The sequence below is a fragment of the Pithys albifrons genome, chromosome 10 (assembly GCF_047495875.1).
Source record: "Pithys albifrons albifrons isolate INPA30051 chromosome 10, PitAlb_v1, whole genome shotgun sequence".
NCBI classification, from domain to species: domain Eukaryota; kingdom Metazoa; phylum Chordata; class Aves; order Passeriformes; family Thamnophilidae; genus Pithys; species Pithys albifrons.
Window position 1 is genome coordinate 9024322 of NC_092467.1, and position 18392 is coordinate 9042713.

Sequence of the window (18392 nt, forward strand, 5' to 3'; positions counted from 1 at the left end):
CTCACAGCCACCCTGGGGAGGGGTCAGCCTGGTGCACCATGGGCTCTGGGGTAAACAAGCAGAGCATCTGCTTTCCTGCAGCTCAGCTGCTCAGCAAGCACCTCACACAGTGAGAGTGGCAGACCCCAGGTCTGGCACACGGGTGTGCTGGGCCAGCAGGAACCCTGGGCTCTGCCATGGCTGGCTGAGCTGAGCGGGGGCTCCCCCCTCCCACCCCTGTGCCCAACACTGGGAATTTGTTTGCTCTGAAGAGGAGGTAGCCACAGTGCTGCTGGTGCTGCAGGAGGGACAAGAACCCTTTCATGCTGGCCATGCCACCCTGGAGCACGGAGCAGAGCTGCTGTCACAGCATAGAACAAGGGGGCCACAGCCCCAGCACCCCCCACTCACCAGGCAGTACTGCCCACCCCCATGAACCTTCAAGCCCTGGCACAAGGCCCTGACTCAGAGCACCCACTGACTCATAGCAACTCCATGGAATCCGCCAGGGCCACTGCAGCCACTTGTCTGCACTGGGGTGCCACGGGGAAGAGAGAACACAGTGAGAGCAGCCAGGGCCAGGATGGCTGCTGCCCCACAGGAAAGCATCCCCTAAGCGACTGGCATCACTGAGCACACCGACTGCCACTCACCTCCTGCTACTGGATCACCTCCCACAAGCAGACAGATGGACAGGAGGACGGATGGAGGGATGGATGGCACACCCCAGCCTTGTGCTCAGCCACAGCCACTCTCGGCTGCCAGAGGGGCCGTGGCAAAGGCCAGGCGAGTGTGACAGCTCAGAAGCCGAGCATGGCACATCCCAGCTCGCTGCTGACTCGTTGGTACAAATGTCTCAGCGGGGGGCGGAGTGCCACCACGGGGGAGGTGGAGCGGGGCACAGCCGGCCCCAAACACGGTGGCTGCACAGCACACGGCACGGCCACCCACCGACCGGCTGCGCACAGGGCACGGTAACAAGGTCTCCATTGAGAGCAGCAGGAAGGGGCGAGCCGGGGGCCGGCGCTACCCACACTCCTGGCGCGGCCGACTCCCGGCTCCCGGTGCTGCACCGCCGGCGTGGCAGCCGGCACAGCTCCCGAGGCACAGCTCCCGAGACACAGCAGCCTGGCCAGGTGCCGGGACAAACGGTCTGGCCAGGGGCTCAGGTTGGAACTAGGGCCGGGCAGAGCCAGGGAATGAATAGCAGGGAGGATGAAAACGGGTCTGGGGAGAATGGGGGAAACCAAACTCCCTGCACCGGCACCGTGAACCAACGGCCCTTCCTTCAGGGCCCCGCTTGGCTCAGCACCTCCCAGCCAACCACATCTGCCCAGCGCACCGAGGAGAGCGCATTCCTGATGCAGGCACCAGCCCAGGGTCCCACCGGACCCTACGGCTCCTGCTTTCTCACGGGGCACACACACTCTGCTCTGACCCCCACAGGTCGCCGCGGCAGCGAACACCTGTGTGCCTCCAGTAATGGATGAGGCACCCCTGTCACTTTTAGGCCCAGCAATGGCTCCCCCAAAACCCTCACTTGGGTTCCCAGCAGCGCACCTGGGCTTGTCCAGCACAGGGCCCAGCGAGCCACCAGCCCGGAATCCCAAAGCCCAGGATCCCAAAGCCCTGCCATCAGCTCGAGCACGCGGGACCACAGCAGCAGGCAGGGGCACCCACGGCCCAAGGGGATGGGGCTTGGGATAGAGGGTGTCCGGCCCCACACAGCCCCGAAGGAGCACTCCTGCATCCCAGTCGCATCCCAACCACATCCACGCGACACCTGGGCCTCAGCCTGCCGCGGCATCACCACAGCCCATCCTGTGCCCACGGGTGTCCCGGGCACAGGCAGCCACCCGGCGTGCCCGGGACATGCGGACATCCCGGCTCGCATCACCCACGGACACGCGCACCCGCGGATGACACCCGCACGCACAGACGCACTCCTCACCTCCGCCGCGGGGCTCGCATCCCGCCCCGCCGGGCTCCGCCGCGCCGGGCCGGGCAGCACCGGGCCGGGCAGCACCGGGCCGGCCACCGGCGGCACCGGGCCAAGCCGGCGGGTCTCCGCAGGCGCTGCCGAGGCGCCCCAACGTGCGCCGGGGAGGCGGCTCTGCGGCACCGGCCGGCTCCGCCCGCCGCTGCATCCCCTCCTCCTCCTCCTCCCTGCCTCCATCCTTTATCCTTCCCTCCCTCCATCAAACCCCGCATCCTTCCTTCCCTCTCTCCATCCCTCTCTCTGCCCCACATCTTTCCTTCCCTGTTCCCTCCCTCCGCTCTCCCTCTGATCCCTCCACCCCCTCTTCGTCTCCACAGTCCCCCAGCCCAGCCATCCAGTCCGGCTGACACAACTACTACCATCCCATCCCCACCCCAGCCCTCCACTCTGCCCAGTCCCACTGGACTGAGCTCCAATCCTTCCTCACACTTCAGTTCCCGACAAACAATCCATGATTCCCAACCCCCTAATTCTTCTTCCAACCTCAAACTAGTCTCCCCAAAAGACACCAAATTAGCCAAGACCCTGCCTGGCACCCCAACCATCCATCCGGATATCCCAGTTATCCCCCAGTCCTCCTTGTCATCCGCTTCCTTGGATGCCTCCATGCCAGACTGACACCCCCAATCCCCTTTGCCACTCCTAGAGCCCCATAAGCCCCTCCATGTACCCTTCCAGCCCCATAACACTGTCAGTTGCTCTCTAATTGTTCATGACTTCCCAGTTCTCCACTGGCACATCCCTACATCCCTTGATCCCCCTCGACTCCACATCTCCATAAATTTCCTGGAACACTCACCATCCCAGCCTAACATCCCTCATTTCCCCCACCCCTTCCTCCCTTTCCTCTCCTTTGCCACTCTCCATCCCAACTCAAATAACCCCAGCCCACTTTGACTCCCCTAATTAATTTCCCTGCTTGTCATCCCAGAATTTCTGTCCCTGCCCTCTCCCTCTTTGCTTAGCCCCATTCTCCTCCGTCCTGCACCCCCACATCCCCTTGCCCAGCTGTCCCCCATGCCCCTCTCACCTGCCACCAAGCAGAGCTCATCCAGGACCTTGGTGCAGGATGATAGCCCAGGAGCTAGGCAAGGGCTAAGGGTTACTATTCATGGCCTGCACTGTGCACCCTCTGTGTCATCTGTGTGGATGGAAAACTACTTAGATGATGTCAAGGAAGGATGAGCTGGCAGAAGCAGAAGGTCCTGTGGAGACAGGATGGTCCTGCTTTGGCTCTGACAAACAGAACAAAGTCATATGACCAGAAATTTGAAGGACACTATGGCCAAAAAAGTAATTTTTTTTCTGATTAAGGGTCACTTAAATATTAAAACACATCCCTGCATATGCTGATAAGCTTCATGAAGTACATGCTACCACTTACATGACTCTGTTACTCAACTCTTGACTTAGATCATGCTCTATATAATATAAGAGTAGAGGGAGAAGATTGGGCTGTAGAAACGTAGGCAGGCTAAAAATTTTACCTGTTTAGGAGGACAATGCCTAAATACTTTGGAGACTGCAATGGGCTACTCTACTCTCCCTCCTCCCAAGTGTGGAGACCTTTTTGGTAAGTTTCTGTGTACAATTGTTATTATCATTACCCTGGTTAACACAACATAATCATTGTTGTAAGAGGTCTATCGCAACTGGTGAGTTTATCAACAGTAATTCCATACTTCTGCTGCTTCAATAAACTTATGGAACATGACCTATGGGGTTGAACTGCACTATTTGTGAACTTGTGCTTGTGGAAGTTCCTGTTGAACACAGAGGTATAGTACCAATTTGGTCAAACTCAGAAATTAAGCCCAGCTGTCCCCAGCCCCTCTGATCTCTGAGGATCAGCTGGAACGCAGGTGGGTTTATTTTCTGCCAAATTTTTTACTCTTAACACCTTGTACTAACACAGTCAGCAAAAGGCTGCCATGCTGATAACCCCCACGTTCCATGCTGGTCATGGCTCATCAGCCACCACAGCCTATGTCCCCGGAGGACTCATCCTGCTGGCCCTGCCAGCTTTGGGTCCCCTCTAGTGGTTCCCTTGGAGGGCAAGGAGTGGGGGACATGCCTACCGGCACTGCCTCTCCGCCAGCAGCCCCATGTCCCAGCAGGCCCCCGGCGAGGGCCGCGATGCTTTAGAGCTGTGCCTCTGGCCATGCTCCCCAGGAGAGGGCACCAGCCGGCCGAGAAAAGCCGGCAAACATGATGCCACAGGCAGCAGTGGCTTGGCCTCCGCACGAGCAATGCCACAGGCGTGCGAGAGGAGACACGGAGGCGCTGGGCAAGCCCAGGCGACGGCACGGCGAGCAGGGCGCCGGGATGCTGGCTCGGCGGGCACCTTGAGCAAGGTCCTAATGGTTAAAGCAGAGCTGAGGACCGGCTCAGGGCTGTGCCAAGGACTGCGGGGCCGCGGGCCGTGCCCCAGACACAGCAAAACCTGCAGTGTGGGTGTCCTCAGCCCATGTCACGTGTAAGGCTGTGGAGAGGGAGCCCCGTCCCGGTCCCCGGGTCACACTGCTCTGACGAGCGGCTGTTTAGGACCGTGCTGCAGATTTCACCAGCCGCTGCCCTTGACCGCATCTCTCCCTCTGTGTTGCTGTCCTGGACTTTTCCCCGCTCTGGCGTCACGGTTGTTCCCTGGCTGTGGCTGTAGTGTACGTGTAGCACTGGGTATAGGTAGTGCCAGGCTGTCCGTAGCTCTGGGGTGTACACGGCACTGGACTCTCCCACCTTGGCTGCGCTGCCTATGGCGATGACAGTCGTCCCATCCCGGCCACCTCCTGTTTGCTAGGACAGGTTCATCTGTTTGGTCTTACTGGGTTTAACATCCTTTGGTCTCACACAAGGCAGTTTGGCCCAGAATTAGTGCCTGCAGCGTGTAAAAGCCTGGGAAAGGGCTCAATCTCATCAGGACCCAGTTTGGGAGCACCGTGTCCGTTCTGCCTATACCCACTGTATGGGAAGTGGTGAAAGGAAGGGCCGGACCCTGGCTCCCCATGGGCAGGACCTGGGGTGTGTCTGGTCCGGGTGCCCCGTGAAGGTTTGGCCCCATGAGCAAGGGGGACGCCCTCCATCCCTCACTATCCATCATGCTGGGCTGTGACCGGTCCCATGGTGTCCTCTAACAATCGTGTCTCGAGAGTCAGCACTTCCCACTGCGAGGTCACTGAACACAGCCCCGCGGCTCTTGCCCCATGGAGGGCGTTTGCTGGGTGGTTCCCATGCACCCCACGTCATTGGGAGCCAGTGTCCGAGGCTGGCCCCGTGCCCCCGGCCCCTTATCGGGGGCATTGCTCAACAGCGGGAGCGATGTCGGGGGCGGGCAGGGGCCATGGCACTGCCTCGCCTCTGAGCTGCGGGATTTGGGGAACCCCCATTCCTAGGCGAGCTGGGAAGGGCATGGCCAGGCTCGCCATGGGATGGAGGCAGGCTGCTCACTTGCCAGCGGCACCCCCAGCTTGGGGGGGAAGCCACCCGTACCATTGTGGCTGACACTGCAGTTCCCCTCCTGCCTCGCTGAGCTATGATGTGCGGGGCGGGGAAACTGAGGCACAGACAGGGTGAGTGGCCTCGCGACACGCTACCCCCCGCTCCCTTGGCTTTGAGGCTCCCCGACCCACGGGGTCCGACAGGGGCATCCCCCCCAACCATGCTTTGGGGCTGCTGGGAGGCCTGGCTCAGCCCCGGCCCTTCTCCCCTCCGCCTCCTCCTCCCCTCCCTCCCCTCGGGGGCGGGGGGGATGAGGGGGGGCCCGAGCAGGCTGGGGCGGGGAGGGGAAGGGAAGGGAAGGAGGTGGGATTATGGACACGGGACCCAATGAGCCCGAAAAACGTACACCGCTCACAGCTCTTTTAGCCCGGCGGAGGGGCAGCAGAAGCCTCTCGGTGGCTTGCAGAGAGAGCCGGCAGTCCCGTCCTGTCCTGTCCCGTCCGGGCCAGTCCCACCATGGCGCTGGGGAAGTTGCAGAAAGTGCTGATCAGCGACAGCCTGGACCCCTGCTGCCGGGAGATCCTAGAGGCTGGCGGGCTCCGGGTGCAGGAGAAGCCCGGACTGAGCAAGGAGGAGCTGCTGCGGGAGATCCGGGTGAGGCAGGGCTGCACCCACGCGTGGGTGGGTGAGTGAGTGCATGGGTGGGCGCAGCAGACCAGTCGCGGGTGGGAGCGGACCCCTAGACTGGTCCCCGCCTCCCGTCTGATGCAAGAGCCCGGCCGGTTTCGCACGGCGGATCCTGGCCCTCACCAGTGGCTGTCCCCATGCTGTGACCCACCCAGGACAACCAGTGCCGGCCTTGGTCCCACTCACCATCTCTGTCACTTCTTAGGACTGCGATGGGCTCATTGTCCGTTCGGCCACCAAAGTCACGGCTGAGGTGCTGCAGGCGGCAGAGAGGCTGCAAGTGGTGGGCAGAGCAGGCACCGGTGTGGACAACGTGGACGTGGAAGCAGCCACCAGAAAGGGTGTCTTGGTCATGAAGTAAGAGCAAGAGTGTGGGGTCATCCCTGTCTGTGCTCCTGGAGAAGCAGGAGAGGCTTCAGTAGGGTGCCATCCCCACCCCTGGCACCACCCTGCATATCTCCATCCTCACGGGGCGCAGACCCCTCTCATCCTGGGAAACACACACAAGTAATACCACTCTCCATTCCCAGCACACCCACTGGGAACAGCCTCAGTGCTGCAGAGCTCACGTGTGGGATGATCATGTGCTTGGCCAGGTGAGCACAGGGCAGGATGGGGGGCACAGACATGCACCCTGCAGCCCCCTGCCCCATGCTGAGCACAGCCTCCTTTTTAGGCAGATCCCACAGGCAGCTGCCTCCATGAAGGAGGGCAAGTGGGACCGTAAGAAGGTAGGAGGCAGATGAAGCACCTCTGGGGGGTGGGTGCCCACATGGGGTGTGCTCGCTCATGCTCCGCTGTGCACCCTAGTACATGGGCATGGAACTGAATGGGAAGACGCTGGCTGTGCTGGGGCTGGGACGCATCGGCAGGGAGGTGGCCACCCGCATGCAGGCTTTTGGCATGAAGGTAAGGGAATTGGGGCCAGGAGAAGTGATAGAGATAGTGGACACTCCTGGCTCAGCCAGAGCCATTGTGCCAGGCTGCAGGAGTGAGCACCCACTCTGCCTCAGACCATAGGCTATGACCCCATCATCACACCTGAAGTCTCAGCCACCTTTGGTGTAGAGCAGCTGCCACTGGAGCAGATCTGGCCCCGCTGTGACTTCATCACAGTGCACACACCACTGCTGCCCTCCACCACGGGTATGGAGTGGGCACCAGCACAGGGAGGTTTGGGGAGAGCTGGGGCAGCCCCCCGCTAATCACAGCCCTCCCTTCACAGGGCTTCTGAACGACAGCACCTTCGCCAAGTGCCGCCGTGGCGTGCAGGTGGTGAACTGTGCCCGCGGTGGCATTGTGGATGAGGGTGCGCTGCTGCGGGCACTGCAGTCGGGGCAGTGTGGTGGGGCTGCCCTGGATGTCTTCACACAGGTGGGTGGAGCTGTGGGGGGACCCCTTGTTCTGTCTCAGCATCACCTTCACTCTGCCCAAGCCAGGCCAGGACAGCCCCCCAAACCTTGTGGGCCTGGGACTCGGTACAGCCCTCCTCATCTTCCCTCCTTGCAAAGGAAGGAGGGTAAATGTCCCCCTCTCTGAGCTCCCAGGTGGGTGCTGGGGGCTGATGGCAGGATGGAACTGTGTCTGCAGGAGCCCCCAAAGGACCGTGACCTGGTGAACCACCCCAACGTCATCTCCTGCCCACACCTGGGTGCCAGCACACGGGAGGCACAGAGCCGCTGCGGCAAGGAAATCGCTATGCAGATTGTGGATATGGCTGTGGGGAAGGGACTGACTGGTGTAGTGAGTCCCCCCATCATGCACCTGACCCCCATGTCTCAGTTTCCCCTTCTGCAACACATGGAAGCATTGGGAGCAACCCAGTGCACTCACTGGCAATTTCTCACTGCTCACCCTGCTCTCCCTTGCAGGTTAATGGGCAGGCTCTGAGCAAGGCGTTTGCACCCCAGACCAAACCCTGGATCGCCCTGGCCCATGCCCTGGGCACAGTTCTGCACGTGGTAGGCAAGCAAATGCAGGGCAGTGTGCAGGTCTGCACCCTAGGTGAGCCAGGCAGCCGGGGTGTGCAGGGACCTCTGGGCTGGAGGGGTGGGAGGGCAGCCAGGAGGAAGGATGGACAGAAGGGTTGTTGCTGGTGAGATTGGAGCACAGGGGCATGTGGGAACAAATGGGTGGGAGGATGGGATTAGGGAGGGGTGCATGCATTGGGTGGGTGGAAGGACCAGCTCCAAGTTGGTTGCTCTAGTGTGGGGCTGACCTCTCTGCCGCTGGCCCATCCACCCTCGCCTCCTCCCTGCACCCCAGGGGCAACCCTGCGAGAGGCTGGGAGCTACCTGACTCCTGCTGTGGCCGCGGGCATGCTGGCTGGAGGGACACAGAAGGAGGTGACCCTGGTGAATGCTTCGCTGCTGGCCCAGGAGGCTGGGCTGAAGGTGCGTGGACACCTGGGCTCTGCTCGTCAGCCTGGTGCATCCAGACCCTGCCCTTCCCCACCAAGTGGCATGAGCCTAGAGACACCCTGCAAGGCTGCTAATGCAGCAGTCAAGCTGGAGGATATTCTCTGGGTGCCTCCGAGGACATCCCTTCCCCATACTGTGCCACATGCAGGACCTGGGCATTGAGTGCCCTGTGTGTTTCCGACAGGTCACAACCACCCACAGTGATGTGGCCCCTGAGCCTGACAGCAGCACTGGCTTGGTGCAGGTGTCCCTGCAGGGCACCCCACACCGGGTGACAGGGATGGTGCAGGGCAGCACCCCAGTGCTGCGGGAGATCAATGGGGCCACCTTCAAGCAGCCAGCCCCACTGTCCGGCCCTCTCCTCATCTACAGAGCCAAGGCCTCCGGTCCCGCTGCTCTGGCCACACTGACTGGTGAGCTCCCTGTGTGAGCTCTGAGCAGGGGGTCAGCCTGGGGGGGGCCTGCATCTGAACCAGAGCTGAGCCCCTGCTGCAGCAAGGAAGGGGCAGATGCTGCCTGGAAAGATGGATGGGGTGGCAGGAGGTTGGGTGATGTGGAGAAAAGGACTTGGAGTGGGGGAAGAAATGGCATCGTAGACCTTTGAGGGGTGTTGGGGTGAGCAGAGCTCAGCTCCCTGACGGCTAGTGGGGCAGCCTTTGGTCCCTAATGCCTCTCCTCCTCTCCAGGGCTTCTGGGCAAGGTGGGGGTCCAGCTCCAGTCCTACCACAGCTCCAGCACAGTGGCAGGGGAGCAGTGGAGCGTTGTGGGGCTCTCAGCCCCCCTGTCCAACCTCAGTGAGCTGAAGCCACATGTCACAGAAGTGTTCCAGCTCCACTTGCTGTAGACCCCAGCTGTCAGCAAGGACTCTCCCCATAGCTGCAACACATGGACCCTCCCCAAACTGGTGGAAGCATCACACCCAGCTGTCCCTGACCCCAACACTGAGTTTGGGGTGGCCCCACGCTCAATAAAGGGTCTAGAAGGAGATAGCATGTGATACCTTGTCTGTATGGTCCCTTGACCTCAACCTCAAACCCCCTCCCTCCTGCTCTTACCACTCCCCAGCACTGCTGCTGTTTGCTGAAGGGTGCAAAGGTCTCTGCTGCTGCTGAGGTCCCATCTGGCAACAGTCCCGTGCCAGGACATGGCCCAGAGAGCAGGGCTGCAAGGAGGATGAGCCCTCCCCTAAGCCTCTGCACCACCTGCCCCCTCCTGCCCCCGGGGTTTGCCATGAGGATGTTTCACTTTAATGATCTCACAGGAAAAATGGAGTCTCACCATCCCCAATCTGGAGACTGGGAAGCTGGGTTTTACTTGGTTCCCTCAAAATATCAGGACACACTCACATCCTGGGTTAATGTGGGTTACTGAGCCACATGTCTGACAGGGCAGGTGGCCACGCTGGGTGCCCATGGGATAAATCCCGCAAAGGGCTTCAATCCAGACCCACTGTTGTTAAGAGGAGTGTCCCAGAGTGGGAGGAGACCACTCAAGACCAGGAGCCAGAGCCGGGCTGCTGCCCCCTCCCATCCACAACTTTATTCCCCTGCACTGCCCAGGAGTTTGCAGAAGAGCCGCAGTCTCCACCAGCTCTGGCGCCTGAGGCACCATTAGCTATTCCCCAGCCATCCAAGGTGAAGCTTCCCGCAGAAGGCAGCACTGGATTTGGGGGATGAGCAGGGATGACCGTGGGAAAGAGAGCATCCTTCTTCCTAGGGCTCACCATTCTGGTCCCCTCTAGATGGGCTTCCTGGCATATTCACGGCGGTACTTGGAATCCACCCGTGTCAGGTACCAGGTTCCAGGGAACAGATCTGCCTGGGAGCCGTGGGGAGCGTGGTCGGCTGCAGGGAGAGGGCAATGACACCCAGAGGTGTTGTGGGGTCCCAGTGGGGGGTTGTTGCATCCCCCCAGCCCCACTCACCTAAGTGATGGGTTTCCTCTCGTCGCTTCATGATCTCCGCAAAGTCCTGCGGGGCCACGCGCTTGCGAGCGTCCAGGCGAGCCGGCAGGTCAGCCAGGCTGGAAACCAGCTTGTCCAGGGGCGAACCTGGCAAGGGGCACCCCACCAGTAAGATGGGACTACTGGCATCCCCGGCCCCACAGCCCCACACTGCCCTCCCTTCTCAGTCCCTCTCTCCCTTGGGGCTCACCTGGGGCTGCATCCTGTGAGACACGGAAGGAGAACATGCTGGCAGCCAGTCCCGAGCCATAGGAGAAGGCACCAATCCGGGAGCCAGCCAGGTCTTTGGCTGAGGACCTGCAGCAGACAGTTAAAGGGGTGGAGGAGATGTGGGGTGAGGGGCATGTCAGGGCTGTGGGGGTAGTGTAGGGGGCTGCCTCCTTCACAGTAAGTGGGGTCCTTGTGTCTTGGAGGCATATTTCCAAGGGACCGTGGCCCTGCAGTACGGTGGTGCCAGGGATCCTGAGGACTAGGCTTTTGTTCCCCTCAGGGCCTGTTTATTCCCATGGCTCCTTTCCCATGGGGTCATTTGTTCTGCTGGGCATGACAACAGGGTTTTCATCCTCCTGGCAATGACAGAAGGGCTTTATGTGCTGGCCCAGCTCCAGGAAGCTGGGATGAAAAGACTGCCAGGGAGATGGCATGGAGCAGGATGCATCCATGCCAAGGGTAGTGTGCAATGAAATTGTCAGGTCTCTGTTGAGGAGGGAAGATGAGTGCTGGCACCTGCCCCTCCAGCCATCCAGGGACTGCCCAAAATGACATTCTCCCTCCCTTAGAACCAGCATTTTGGGAGACTTACTGTGACAGGAGGGAGGCCAGGCAACCATACATGGATGGTGTGTACATGTTGCCATTACGGGAGGAAAGGAGCAGGGAGGGCTTGGTCTTCTGGTTGAAGATGTCCTGACTGGCTGTCTGGAATGCCTTTTCCACCTCCTTGCTGGTATATGTGTCCTCCAGCTTCAAACCACTGCCCAAAGAGAAGCCAGTTTGAATCTCAGACTGGCACATCCCTGCCTGGGCTGAGGGATGGGGGACACTGCACGGAGACCCACCGAAAAGACTGCAGCCCCTTGTAGAGGCCAGTGGCTGTGTCGGGGTTCGGGGAGGCCAAGAAGTCATTCAGCAGCAGCCTCCCCACAGACTTCTGCACCAACTTGCAGAAGGGTGTGTGGAAGATGAGGTACTTGAAGTCATCGAGGGTGAAGGGCCTCTGGACGCCAGCTGGAAGGCAGCATGGGGCCATCAGCATCCAGGGGAGTGGGATGGGCACCTTAAGGGTGCTGCCACTTACCCTGCTGCCATTGGCTCTCTGCCTTCCGTCGGTACACAGCGTAGCAGCGGTCCAGTGCCCGCAGGTAGCACTGAATAGAGAGCTGCCCATCTACGACCGGGTACTCAGAGGACAGGTCTGGCTTGTAGAAGTCATAAGCGTGCTCCATGTGGGTTCCCCGCAGGCCTGGGGGCATAGGGACAGCCCACTTTTAGGGAGTACTGGGGATTCCCAGGCCCATGGCAAGCACATGCCTGCCTGCCTGCCATACTAGCTCCAACAGCCAACAGTCTCCTCTGAGTCACTCCATGGTGCCCACAAGGATGTGGCTAGCCAGGATCCAGGAGTACCCAGCATGGCCTGACTGAGCCAGAAGTGCTGGAGATGAGCAGCACAGGTGGACCTGAGCAGCTCTGCCCAGGACATCCCCAAGGTCTCATGACACTGACCTCTCTCCAGCACCAGTGGGGCATTGGGTCCCACCAGCATGGCAATGGCACCAGCACCTCCCGTGGGCCGTGCATTCCCCGTGGCATAGACGGCAATGTCCCCACACACCACCACGGCATAGCGACCTGAGGGAGAACAGAGGGACTGGCAGGGCCATACCATGGCCCTCGTGTATTCCCACATCCAAGGTAATCAAGAAACAGGGGTGATGGAGAGCCTGCAGGGGCAGTGTCTTCTGTTGAAGCTTGCCACAGTATCTTTGGGTTTCAGCCCACCTCCTCTTACCTCCTCCCCTTTTTCCATGCACCCACCCAGCATCCAGCTCAATGGCACAGCCCCAGCCTGCACTCACCATCCCAGGCACTAGACTCCACCCAGGCTGCTGCGTTGAAGAGCGAGGCTGTGCCCCCATAGCAGGCGTTGGTAGTGTCAATACCCTCCACGTCAGTGTTGCCCGAGTCACGGAAAAGTTGCATGAGGACAGTCTTGACAGCTTTGGATTTGTCAATGACAGTCTCGGTGCCCACCTCCAGGCGGCCGATGGCATCCCAGGAGAGGCGCCCACGCTCCACCAGCCGCTGCACCACCGTCAGGCACAGGGAGTTGATGTCCTCGTGGGCAGCACAGAAGCCCATCTGCTTCTGGCCCAAACCTTTTGTATACTTGCCAGCCTCCACACCGTCATACTGCTCCAGCTCCTCCTGCTCCACATACTGGGCAGGGAAGTACACCTCCAGTGCCAGAATGCCCACATCCTTGGGCCAGGCACCTGTCCCAGCAGCAATGGAGAGGCTGTGGGGCAGAGGGAGTGGTGACAGTCCTGTGGTAGCCCTGAGCATTGGGGGCATGGGGGCAGTCCTGGGCAGATGTCACCAGTAAGCAGCCCAGGCTGGGAGCACCCCAAATCCCTACTAGTTCTCTGTGCCTGGCAGTGCTGCCAGGGAGGAGAGAGAGAATCCCCTTCCCCAACAAGGTTTAAGAGCTCAGCCAGGTCCCCACTCCTGCCCAGGATATGTCTCCAGCCCACCCAATCCATGTGGATGCTCACCATGCCCTCTGCAAGGCCATGGGGTGCTGAGTCTCTCGGGGTGCCTGTTCTGGCCTTGGTGTTGCCCACCTGGCCCCCCAGCAGCGTGCGGCACGGCCGACCAAGCGCAACATCTTCACCCTGGCTGCTACACAGACGGGAGGACGGACGGCGGGACAGATGGACAGCAGGATGGGCCTTGTGTGGTGCTTTTATAAAGTGCGTGGGCAACTCGGCACAGCCCTCCCGGCCTTTATCAGCGTGCTGGACCCTGGTGCTCAAAGGTCACCGAGCGCCAGCCAACGCAACAGGGGCAGTGGACCTTCTGAGGGGGGAGCTGTGAAGTGTCTCCGTCTGGTGCCCCAAATGCTGCGGACACGCTGCTGAAGAGGTGAGCCAGGCCCTCCCGCAGCCCCAGCTGCCTGTGCCGTGCGGCAGTGGCAGCTCTGGTGCCCACGGCAGATGCGGTCACCGTGCAGTGAGCGCGATGCTGTGTGGCCTCACCAACTACCCTCGAGGTCCTTGGGAGTGAGCAGAGGGCGCTCGGGACTTTGGTGCCGGCACCATCCATGCTGCCCAGGACACAGAACATGTCTGACACGTGCCACAGCTCCGGGGGGGTAAAAACCCCCTGAACTGGGTGGGGACAGAGCCATCTTCAAAGTAGCAGAGCAAACAGACACGTGATGCCTGTGGCAACATTACAGTGACCCAAGAAAAGACCTTTGGTCCCGGTGGTGCTGTCAACATGACCATGGGACAGTGTCACATTCCCCAGATCCCTGTGGAGCTGTCTGCACCCTGGGGATCCCCTGTCCCCATGCCTGAACACCCACAGCAGCTCCCATCCCCACCTACATCTGTGGCCCAGGTCTCCATGTCTGCACCTCAAGGACACTCCTGTTCCCCCACCTGCTCCCTGGGGACACCTGTCACATTTGGCACCAGAGGGCTGGAGATAAGCAAACATGAGCACTCGGCCAGGAGAGTCACTGGACCTGCAGCTCCTGGGGACTCATCCCCAAACAGCTCTGCCTGCACCAGCAGTGGTGAATCCCCTGGAAGAGGGGAAGCTCCGAGAGCTGTGGAAGAGCCAGCCTCTCCCTCTCCCAGACCAGCCTAGGGCTTTGCACCAGCACCAAGCTCACACAGCACTTGCATGCTTCCTTTTTTATAGATGTATTTATAGTAATTGTGCAGAGAGGAGCAGAGGTGGCACGGAAGGAACATCACTGGCGCAGGGTCCCACCCGGGCCAGGGGCTGTGCTCAGTGCAAGGGGGTGAACTTGCAGATGTAGTGATGTTTCTGGCCGCAGTTGGCGCTGGACCACAGACTGAAGCCTGTTGGAGAGATGGGCCAAGGGTTGGTGGGGGCCACAGTGAGAACAGAGGCCCCAGCTATGCCCACTGCAGCCCCCCAAGGGAACAGAACTCAGAGGAGGAGGGAGGTGGGGGAATGCTGGCCAAGAGCAGGCATTGGGTATGGATGTGGGATCTGGGCACTCACTGCTCTGGTAGGTCAGCACTCCACATTGGCCCCCTCGGGCACCGTTCCCAGACAGCCCACTGGTGACGCTGTACTTGTCCCCACCTGCCCACTGCCAGGCCTGGCTCTGTGAAGAGAGAGGGGGTTCAGAGGGATGGCCCTGCTGCCCCCCCAGCACCCCTGCAGCCCCCACCTCACCTCTTCACTGTAGTAGAGCCCAAGCCAGACAGGCTGGACGCGCTGGTGGTAGGAGATGGCCTCCCGCAGAGTGACAGCCTCATGGTGGTCCTCCACCCAGGCCAGGTGAGCACCATCCTGGATGGACTGGCACTGCCTCTGCAGGGAGAGCTGTCAGTGCCAGGGAACCTCAAGGAGATGGGGAGTTCCCATCCACCTGTGTACCCCAACCACCTTACCTCAGCCTCGTCCCAGGTCCGGTCATCATGGAAGTATTTGAAGCAGTTGAGCTTGTAGTAGGACCAGCCGTCAGGGCAATAGTTTATGTACCTGCCATCTGCAGATGGAGAGACGCGGGGAGGGATGGGGGACGGCCAGCATCACTGGCTGGGGAGGAGCATGGCTCCCTCTGACCTCATTACAAAAGCAGCTGTCCCTGATGCTGTGGGACTTACCAGCCGGCTGCAGGAGCCCCACGCAGCCCAGCAGCAGGAGGGCGAGTCTGGCTGCTGCCACCATCTTCCTTGATCCCTGTAAATGCTCAGAGGGGTTACACGAGGTCCTCTGGGGACAGGGGATGCTACCTGTGCCCAAAGATGCATACTCACCCTGTTGTGGACTGAATTTGGCCCCTTTCAGCCATCTGGAGGAGATGGCAGGCTGTGTCTCCCTCTCCTCTCCCTGGCACAGGTCACTGCCCTGTGCCCATACCCCTAGCATGGCTCAGGGTCCCCAGCCCACACTACCCCCAGCATCTGGGGGAGGGCCAAGCTGCTCTGTGGGGACACGGGGAGAGCGCTGCCACAGGCACGAGTCACCGGACCCCAGTCCTGTCCTGTGGCTGCAGCATCAGCAGCAACAGCACAGAGAGAGCTGGGGCCAGCAGGGCTGCAGGAACTATGTGCATGGTATCGTTTTCATGCCCTGAGCTCGTAGTGCTGTCCCGGCTGGGGAGACAAATCAGCTACATCAGCTCAGTTCCCCTTTATGTGGGCTAATCCCTGGGCACTGGGGCTAGTTTGCAGACTCAGCTGGTCTTCCCCTCAAAGAAGCAGCCACAAAAGTCAATGCATCATCGCAGCCTGCCCCATCCAGCAAAGGGCAGAGATCTCCCCCAGGGGAGCTGGGACCAGCTCCTGTTCACTCACAAGTCAGCTGAGCATCCCAAGGCAGCAGCTGCCTTGTGAGAGTCCTCTTCCTCACCTGTTGTCCAGAGATGGGAAGGAATAATGGCTTGTCGTGGGTCGCCGAGGAAGGAGAAGAGAGGTGCTGGCCTTTATAGACTGGTGCTCACCAGCGTCAGTGTTTGCCCAGCTCAGGTGATTCTCACCATAAAAATCTTACTGCTGACTCCCCTCCATGCCCCCTGCTTTGCTGGAAAATTGCCCACATCTGTAACTGTTTGTGTTTAACATATCTTCAGAAGCAGACAGGAAGAGCCTGTCCTAGTTGGTCAATAAACCCCCTGCAATTATCATAAATTACTCCTGAGATACAGAGATAATCTTGCAGCTGAGAGCAGCCTGGCACCTGGCAGGGATGCCTGCTGCCCCAGCCCTGGCTGGGCTGGGGGCTGGTAGTTGCAAGCTCTGGGGCTGAGCCCCTGATCCTGGCCAGAGCATCGCTGTGGTGAGCAGTGAAGACATGGGTACCACCTTCTGGCACTGCCTGTGTCCCCAGCCAGGGGATGGCATCCAGCCGGGCCCCAGACCCTGCCCAGCTCTGCCATGCGTCACCCACACACCGCCCTTGTTTGAACTGCCAGGGGATGTTTTGTGAGCAGGATGCAGGACGACGGGATGTGGGAACAGCCTGCAGCCGAGGGCCCACGGGTGCCATCAGATAGCGGTGTGGGTGCCCAGCCCTCGTGCCTGGCGTTGACACAGGCCTTTGTCACTCTGCATCCCTCCGGGAGGGGACAGGCCCTGCAGCAGCAGCAGCAGCCCCCCCCTGCCCCTGCCCCACAGTCCCAGCCCTGGGGAGGCAGCTGCTGGCATGGAGGTGGGCTGCCCACAGCCCCAGCAGCTGGAATCCTTCTGCAAGCGAAGGCACAGCCTTCTCTGACACGGTCCTTGCTCCTCACCCCGGGGTGTCCTCTGTACCTATGTGAGGCATCTGGAGTTCTCTACCCTACTGCTGTGAACATGCTGCTCTGGAGTGTTGCTTCACTGGCTCATAATGTACCAAAGTGGCCTTGAAAGTTCATCCTGCTGCCTGTCCCGTGGCTTCTGCAATGCTGCCAGCTCCTGCACAGCGCCCTGCTGCTACCAGCTCTGGCCCATGCCTGGCTCTCCTTCCTCCAGCCCTCCCCAAAACCCTTGGAGGAGGCTACTGAGAGCGACCCAGAAGGCAGCTACTGCAGAGGATCCATATCCAGAGCTGAGCCCTGCTTCCCCCAACATGGAAAGCATGCAGTTGGGAACAAGCCATGTACCCCCAGGGATCTCCCATTGGATCTCCTCTGTAGCAGCACTTGCCGAAACATGCAGACAGTGAATGCTGCTACACCCACAGGGAGCAGCTCCATGTTGGCATGCAGAGGCAAGTTTGGCTTTTGCCCCAGGAAGGGAGGAGGATCAGACCCCCCTCCTTCACCCACACAGCCAGGATACTGGCTGCTGCTGCTGCTGCCTAGGCACCCTCTGGGATCAAAGGTGTAAAGCCTTTTTGTGTCCAAACACAGCTGCTGCCTGTTATCAGTTCTGAAAGAAGCAACCCTCGAGAGGTTAGCTGCCTCAACTAATGGGGAAACCCTACAAGCACAGTAACCCTGCAGAAAGTAGGGCTCCACCCTTCATTTATGAAAAACTGTGGAAAAAGTTCCCCCAAAGGAGCCTGAGGATTCTCCACCACTCCTTCATTAGATAAGTGATGCTCCAGCTCCCTGTCTGGCTGGCTCAGTTAGGCGTATTTGAATGCAACACAAGCCTCTGGGCATGCAGGGCTGGGGAAGAGGCATGTGCTGGTCCCAAGGAGTCGAAGTTTCAAGTCTCAGCCTGAGCACCAGTAACTCAATGCAGCTGTGCCACAGGCTCAGCAGAGCTTGCTAAACTTTGGCACAGGTGTGCAAGCTGTGGGAGAACATGGATGAATGCCTCTCGGAGGCTTGGACTTGCCAAGCTGGCTCTACCAGGAGATAAAGGAGATCTGCTGTTTGAATATTAAACCCTTAAAATGCCCCCAGCAGTTTTTCCCCTGCTAGGTATGGTAATTCAGCCATCAGCTCCATCAGAGTCTGCATCAAGAGCTGGAAAACAGCCAGCTACTAGTGGAGCCCAAGGCTTCAGTGGCAACTCCATGCTCCAAATACCACAGAGCAGCTATTGACAGTTTGTTCTCTGATGGTTCAAGTCAAACCATTCAAGTCTGAGACAAGGACAGAGGAATCGTGATTCCCTGTTTCAGAGGCTGGAGAATCACACATCTTCATCCTCCTAATCTGAAGAAAAGGAGGCTCAAGGGCAACCTTATCACTCTCTCAACTACCTGAAAG

The 18392-nt window shown here is 59.9% G+C and overlaps 4 protein-coding genes across 9 annotated transcripts in view; 1 reads left to right on the forward strand and 3 right to left on the reverse strand.

The window, feature by feature from the left end:
- Positions 1–3267, reverse strand: part of PDE4DIP (phosphodiesterase 4D interacting protein) — a 36693-nt gene extending 33426 nt beyond the window's left edge. For 3 of the 5 annotated variants that reach the window (XM_071565693.1, XM_071565689.1, XM_071565688.1), the window contains exon 1: positions 1931–2100. Coding sequence is in view for 2 of the 5 variants with exons in the window: in XM_071565689.1 (XP_071421790.1) it covers positions 1931–1950 (20 nt within the window). In the remaining 3 variants the exon portion in view is untranslated. Of the gene's footprint in view, positions 1–632; positions 816–1930; positions 2101–3008 lie in introns of those variants that run through there. The other 2 variants (XM_071565691.1, XM_071565690.1) reach the window with 2 other exon arrangements.
- A 2529-nt stretch (positions 3268–5796) lies between these two features.
- Positions 5797–9507, forward strand: PHGDH (phosphoglycerate dehydrogenase). Its single transcript, XM_071565532.1, has 12 exons — positions 5797–6067; positions 6306–6457; positions 6631–6696; positions 6777–6831; positions 6911–7009; positions 7114–7246; positions 7326–7474; positions 7691–7843; positions 7972–8104; positions 8366–8493; positions 8705–8933; positions 9207–9507. The coding sequence occupies exons 1-12, from the start codon at positions 5930–5932 to the stop codon at positions 9362–9364; spliced, it is 1593 nt and encodes a 530-aa protein (XP_071421633.1). The 5' UTR covers positions 5797–5929; the 3' UTR covers positions 9365–9507.
- Positions 9508–10034: 527 nt separating this feature from the next.
- HMGCS2 (3-hydroxy-3-methylglutaryl-CoA synthase 2) lies at positions 10035–13477 on the reverse strand. The gene is made up of 9 exons (XM_071565403.1): positions 13258–13477; positions 12562–13001; positions 12209–12334; positions 11781–11945; positions 11542–11710; positions 11286–11456; positions 10674–10780; positions 10445–10570; positions 10035–10364 (listed from the first exon to the last, which is right to left on the reverse strand). Exons 1-9 carry the CDS (start codon positions 13368–13370, stop codon positions 10258–10260), a joined length of 1524 nt encoding a protein of 507 aa, XP_071421504.1. The 5' UTR covers positions 13371–13477; the 3' UTR covers positions 10035–10257.
- Positions 13478–14403: 926 nt separating this feature from the next.
- REG4 (regenerating family member 4) lies at positions 14404–16227 on the reverse strand. 2 transcript variants are annotated; one of them, XM_071565264.1, is made up of 6 exons: positions 16048–16227; positions 15355–15430; positions 15139–15236; positions 14921–15058; positions 14744–14849; positions 14404–14577 (listed from the first exon to the last, which is right to left on the reverse strand). In XM_071565264.1, the coding sequence occupies exons 2-6, from the start codon at positions 15416–15418 to the stop codon at positions 14504–14506; spliced, it is 480 nt and encodes a 159-aa protein (XP_071421365.1). In that variant the 5' UTR covers positions 15419–15430; positions 16048–16227; the 3' UTR covers positions 14404–14503. The 2 variants fall into 2 exon arrangements, with proteins under 2 accessions (XP_071421365.1, XP_071421364.1); XM_071565263.1 differs by having other exon boundaries at positions 16103–16224.
- Positions 16228–18392: the final 2165 nt, after the last annotated feature.

What these genes read in the sequence shown, in the direction of transcription:
- REG4 (XM_071565264.1), bottom strand. Translation starts at nt 15,418, where the DNA reads ATGGTGGCAGCAGCCAGACTCGCCCTCCTGCTGCTGGGCTGCGTGGGG. An exon ending in GGCTCTACTACAGTGAAGAG is followed by an intron (nt 14,850 to 14,920) that starts GTGAGGTGGGGG and finishes CTCTCTTCACAG; the next exon opens with AGCCAGGCCTGGCAGTGGGC. An exon ending in AGTGCTGACCTACCAGAGCA is followed by an intron (nt 14,578 to 14,743) that starts GTGAGTGCCCAG and finishes TCTCTCCAACAG; the next exon opens with GCTTCAGTCTGTGGTCCAGC.
- PHGDH (XM_071565532.1), top strand. Translation starts at nt 5,930, where the DNA reads ATGGCGCTGGGGAAGTTGCAGAAAGTGCTGATCAGCGACAGCCTGGAC. An exon ending in TGCAGGCTTTTGGCATGAAG is followed by an intron (nt 7,010 to 7,113) that starts GTAAGGGAATTG and finishes ACTCTGCCTCAG; the next exon opens with ACCATAGGCTATGACCCCAT. An exon ending in GGAAGGGACTGACTGGTGTA is followed by an intron (nt 7,844 to 7,971) that starts GTGAGTCCCCCC and finishes TCTCCCTTGCAG; the next exon opens with GTTAATGGGCAGGCTCTGAG.
- HMGCS2 (XM_071565403.1), bottom strand. Translation starts at nt 13,370, where the DNA reads ATGTTGCGCTTGGTCGGCCGTGCCGCACGCTGCTGGGGGGCCAGGTGG. An exon ending in AAGGGGCTGCAGTCTTTTCG is followed by an intron (nt 11,457 to 11,541) that starts GTGGGTCTCCGT and finishes CTCTTTGGGCAG; the next exon opens with TGGTTTGAAGCTGGAGGACA. An exon ending in CTGGCCTCCCTCCTGTCACA is followed by an intron (nt 10,781 to 11,285) that starts GTAAGTCTCCCA and finishes TGTCTGCTGCAG; the next exon opens with GTCCTCAGCCAAAGACCTGG.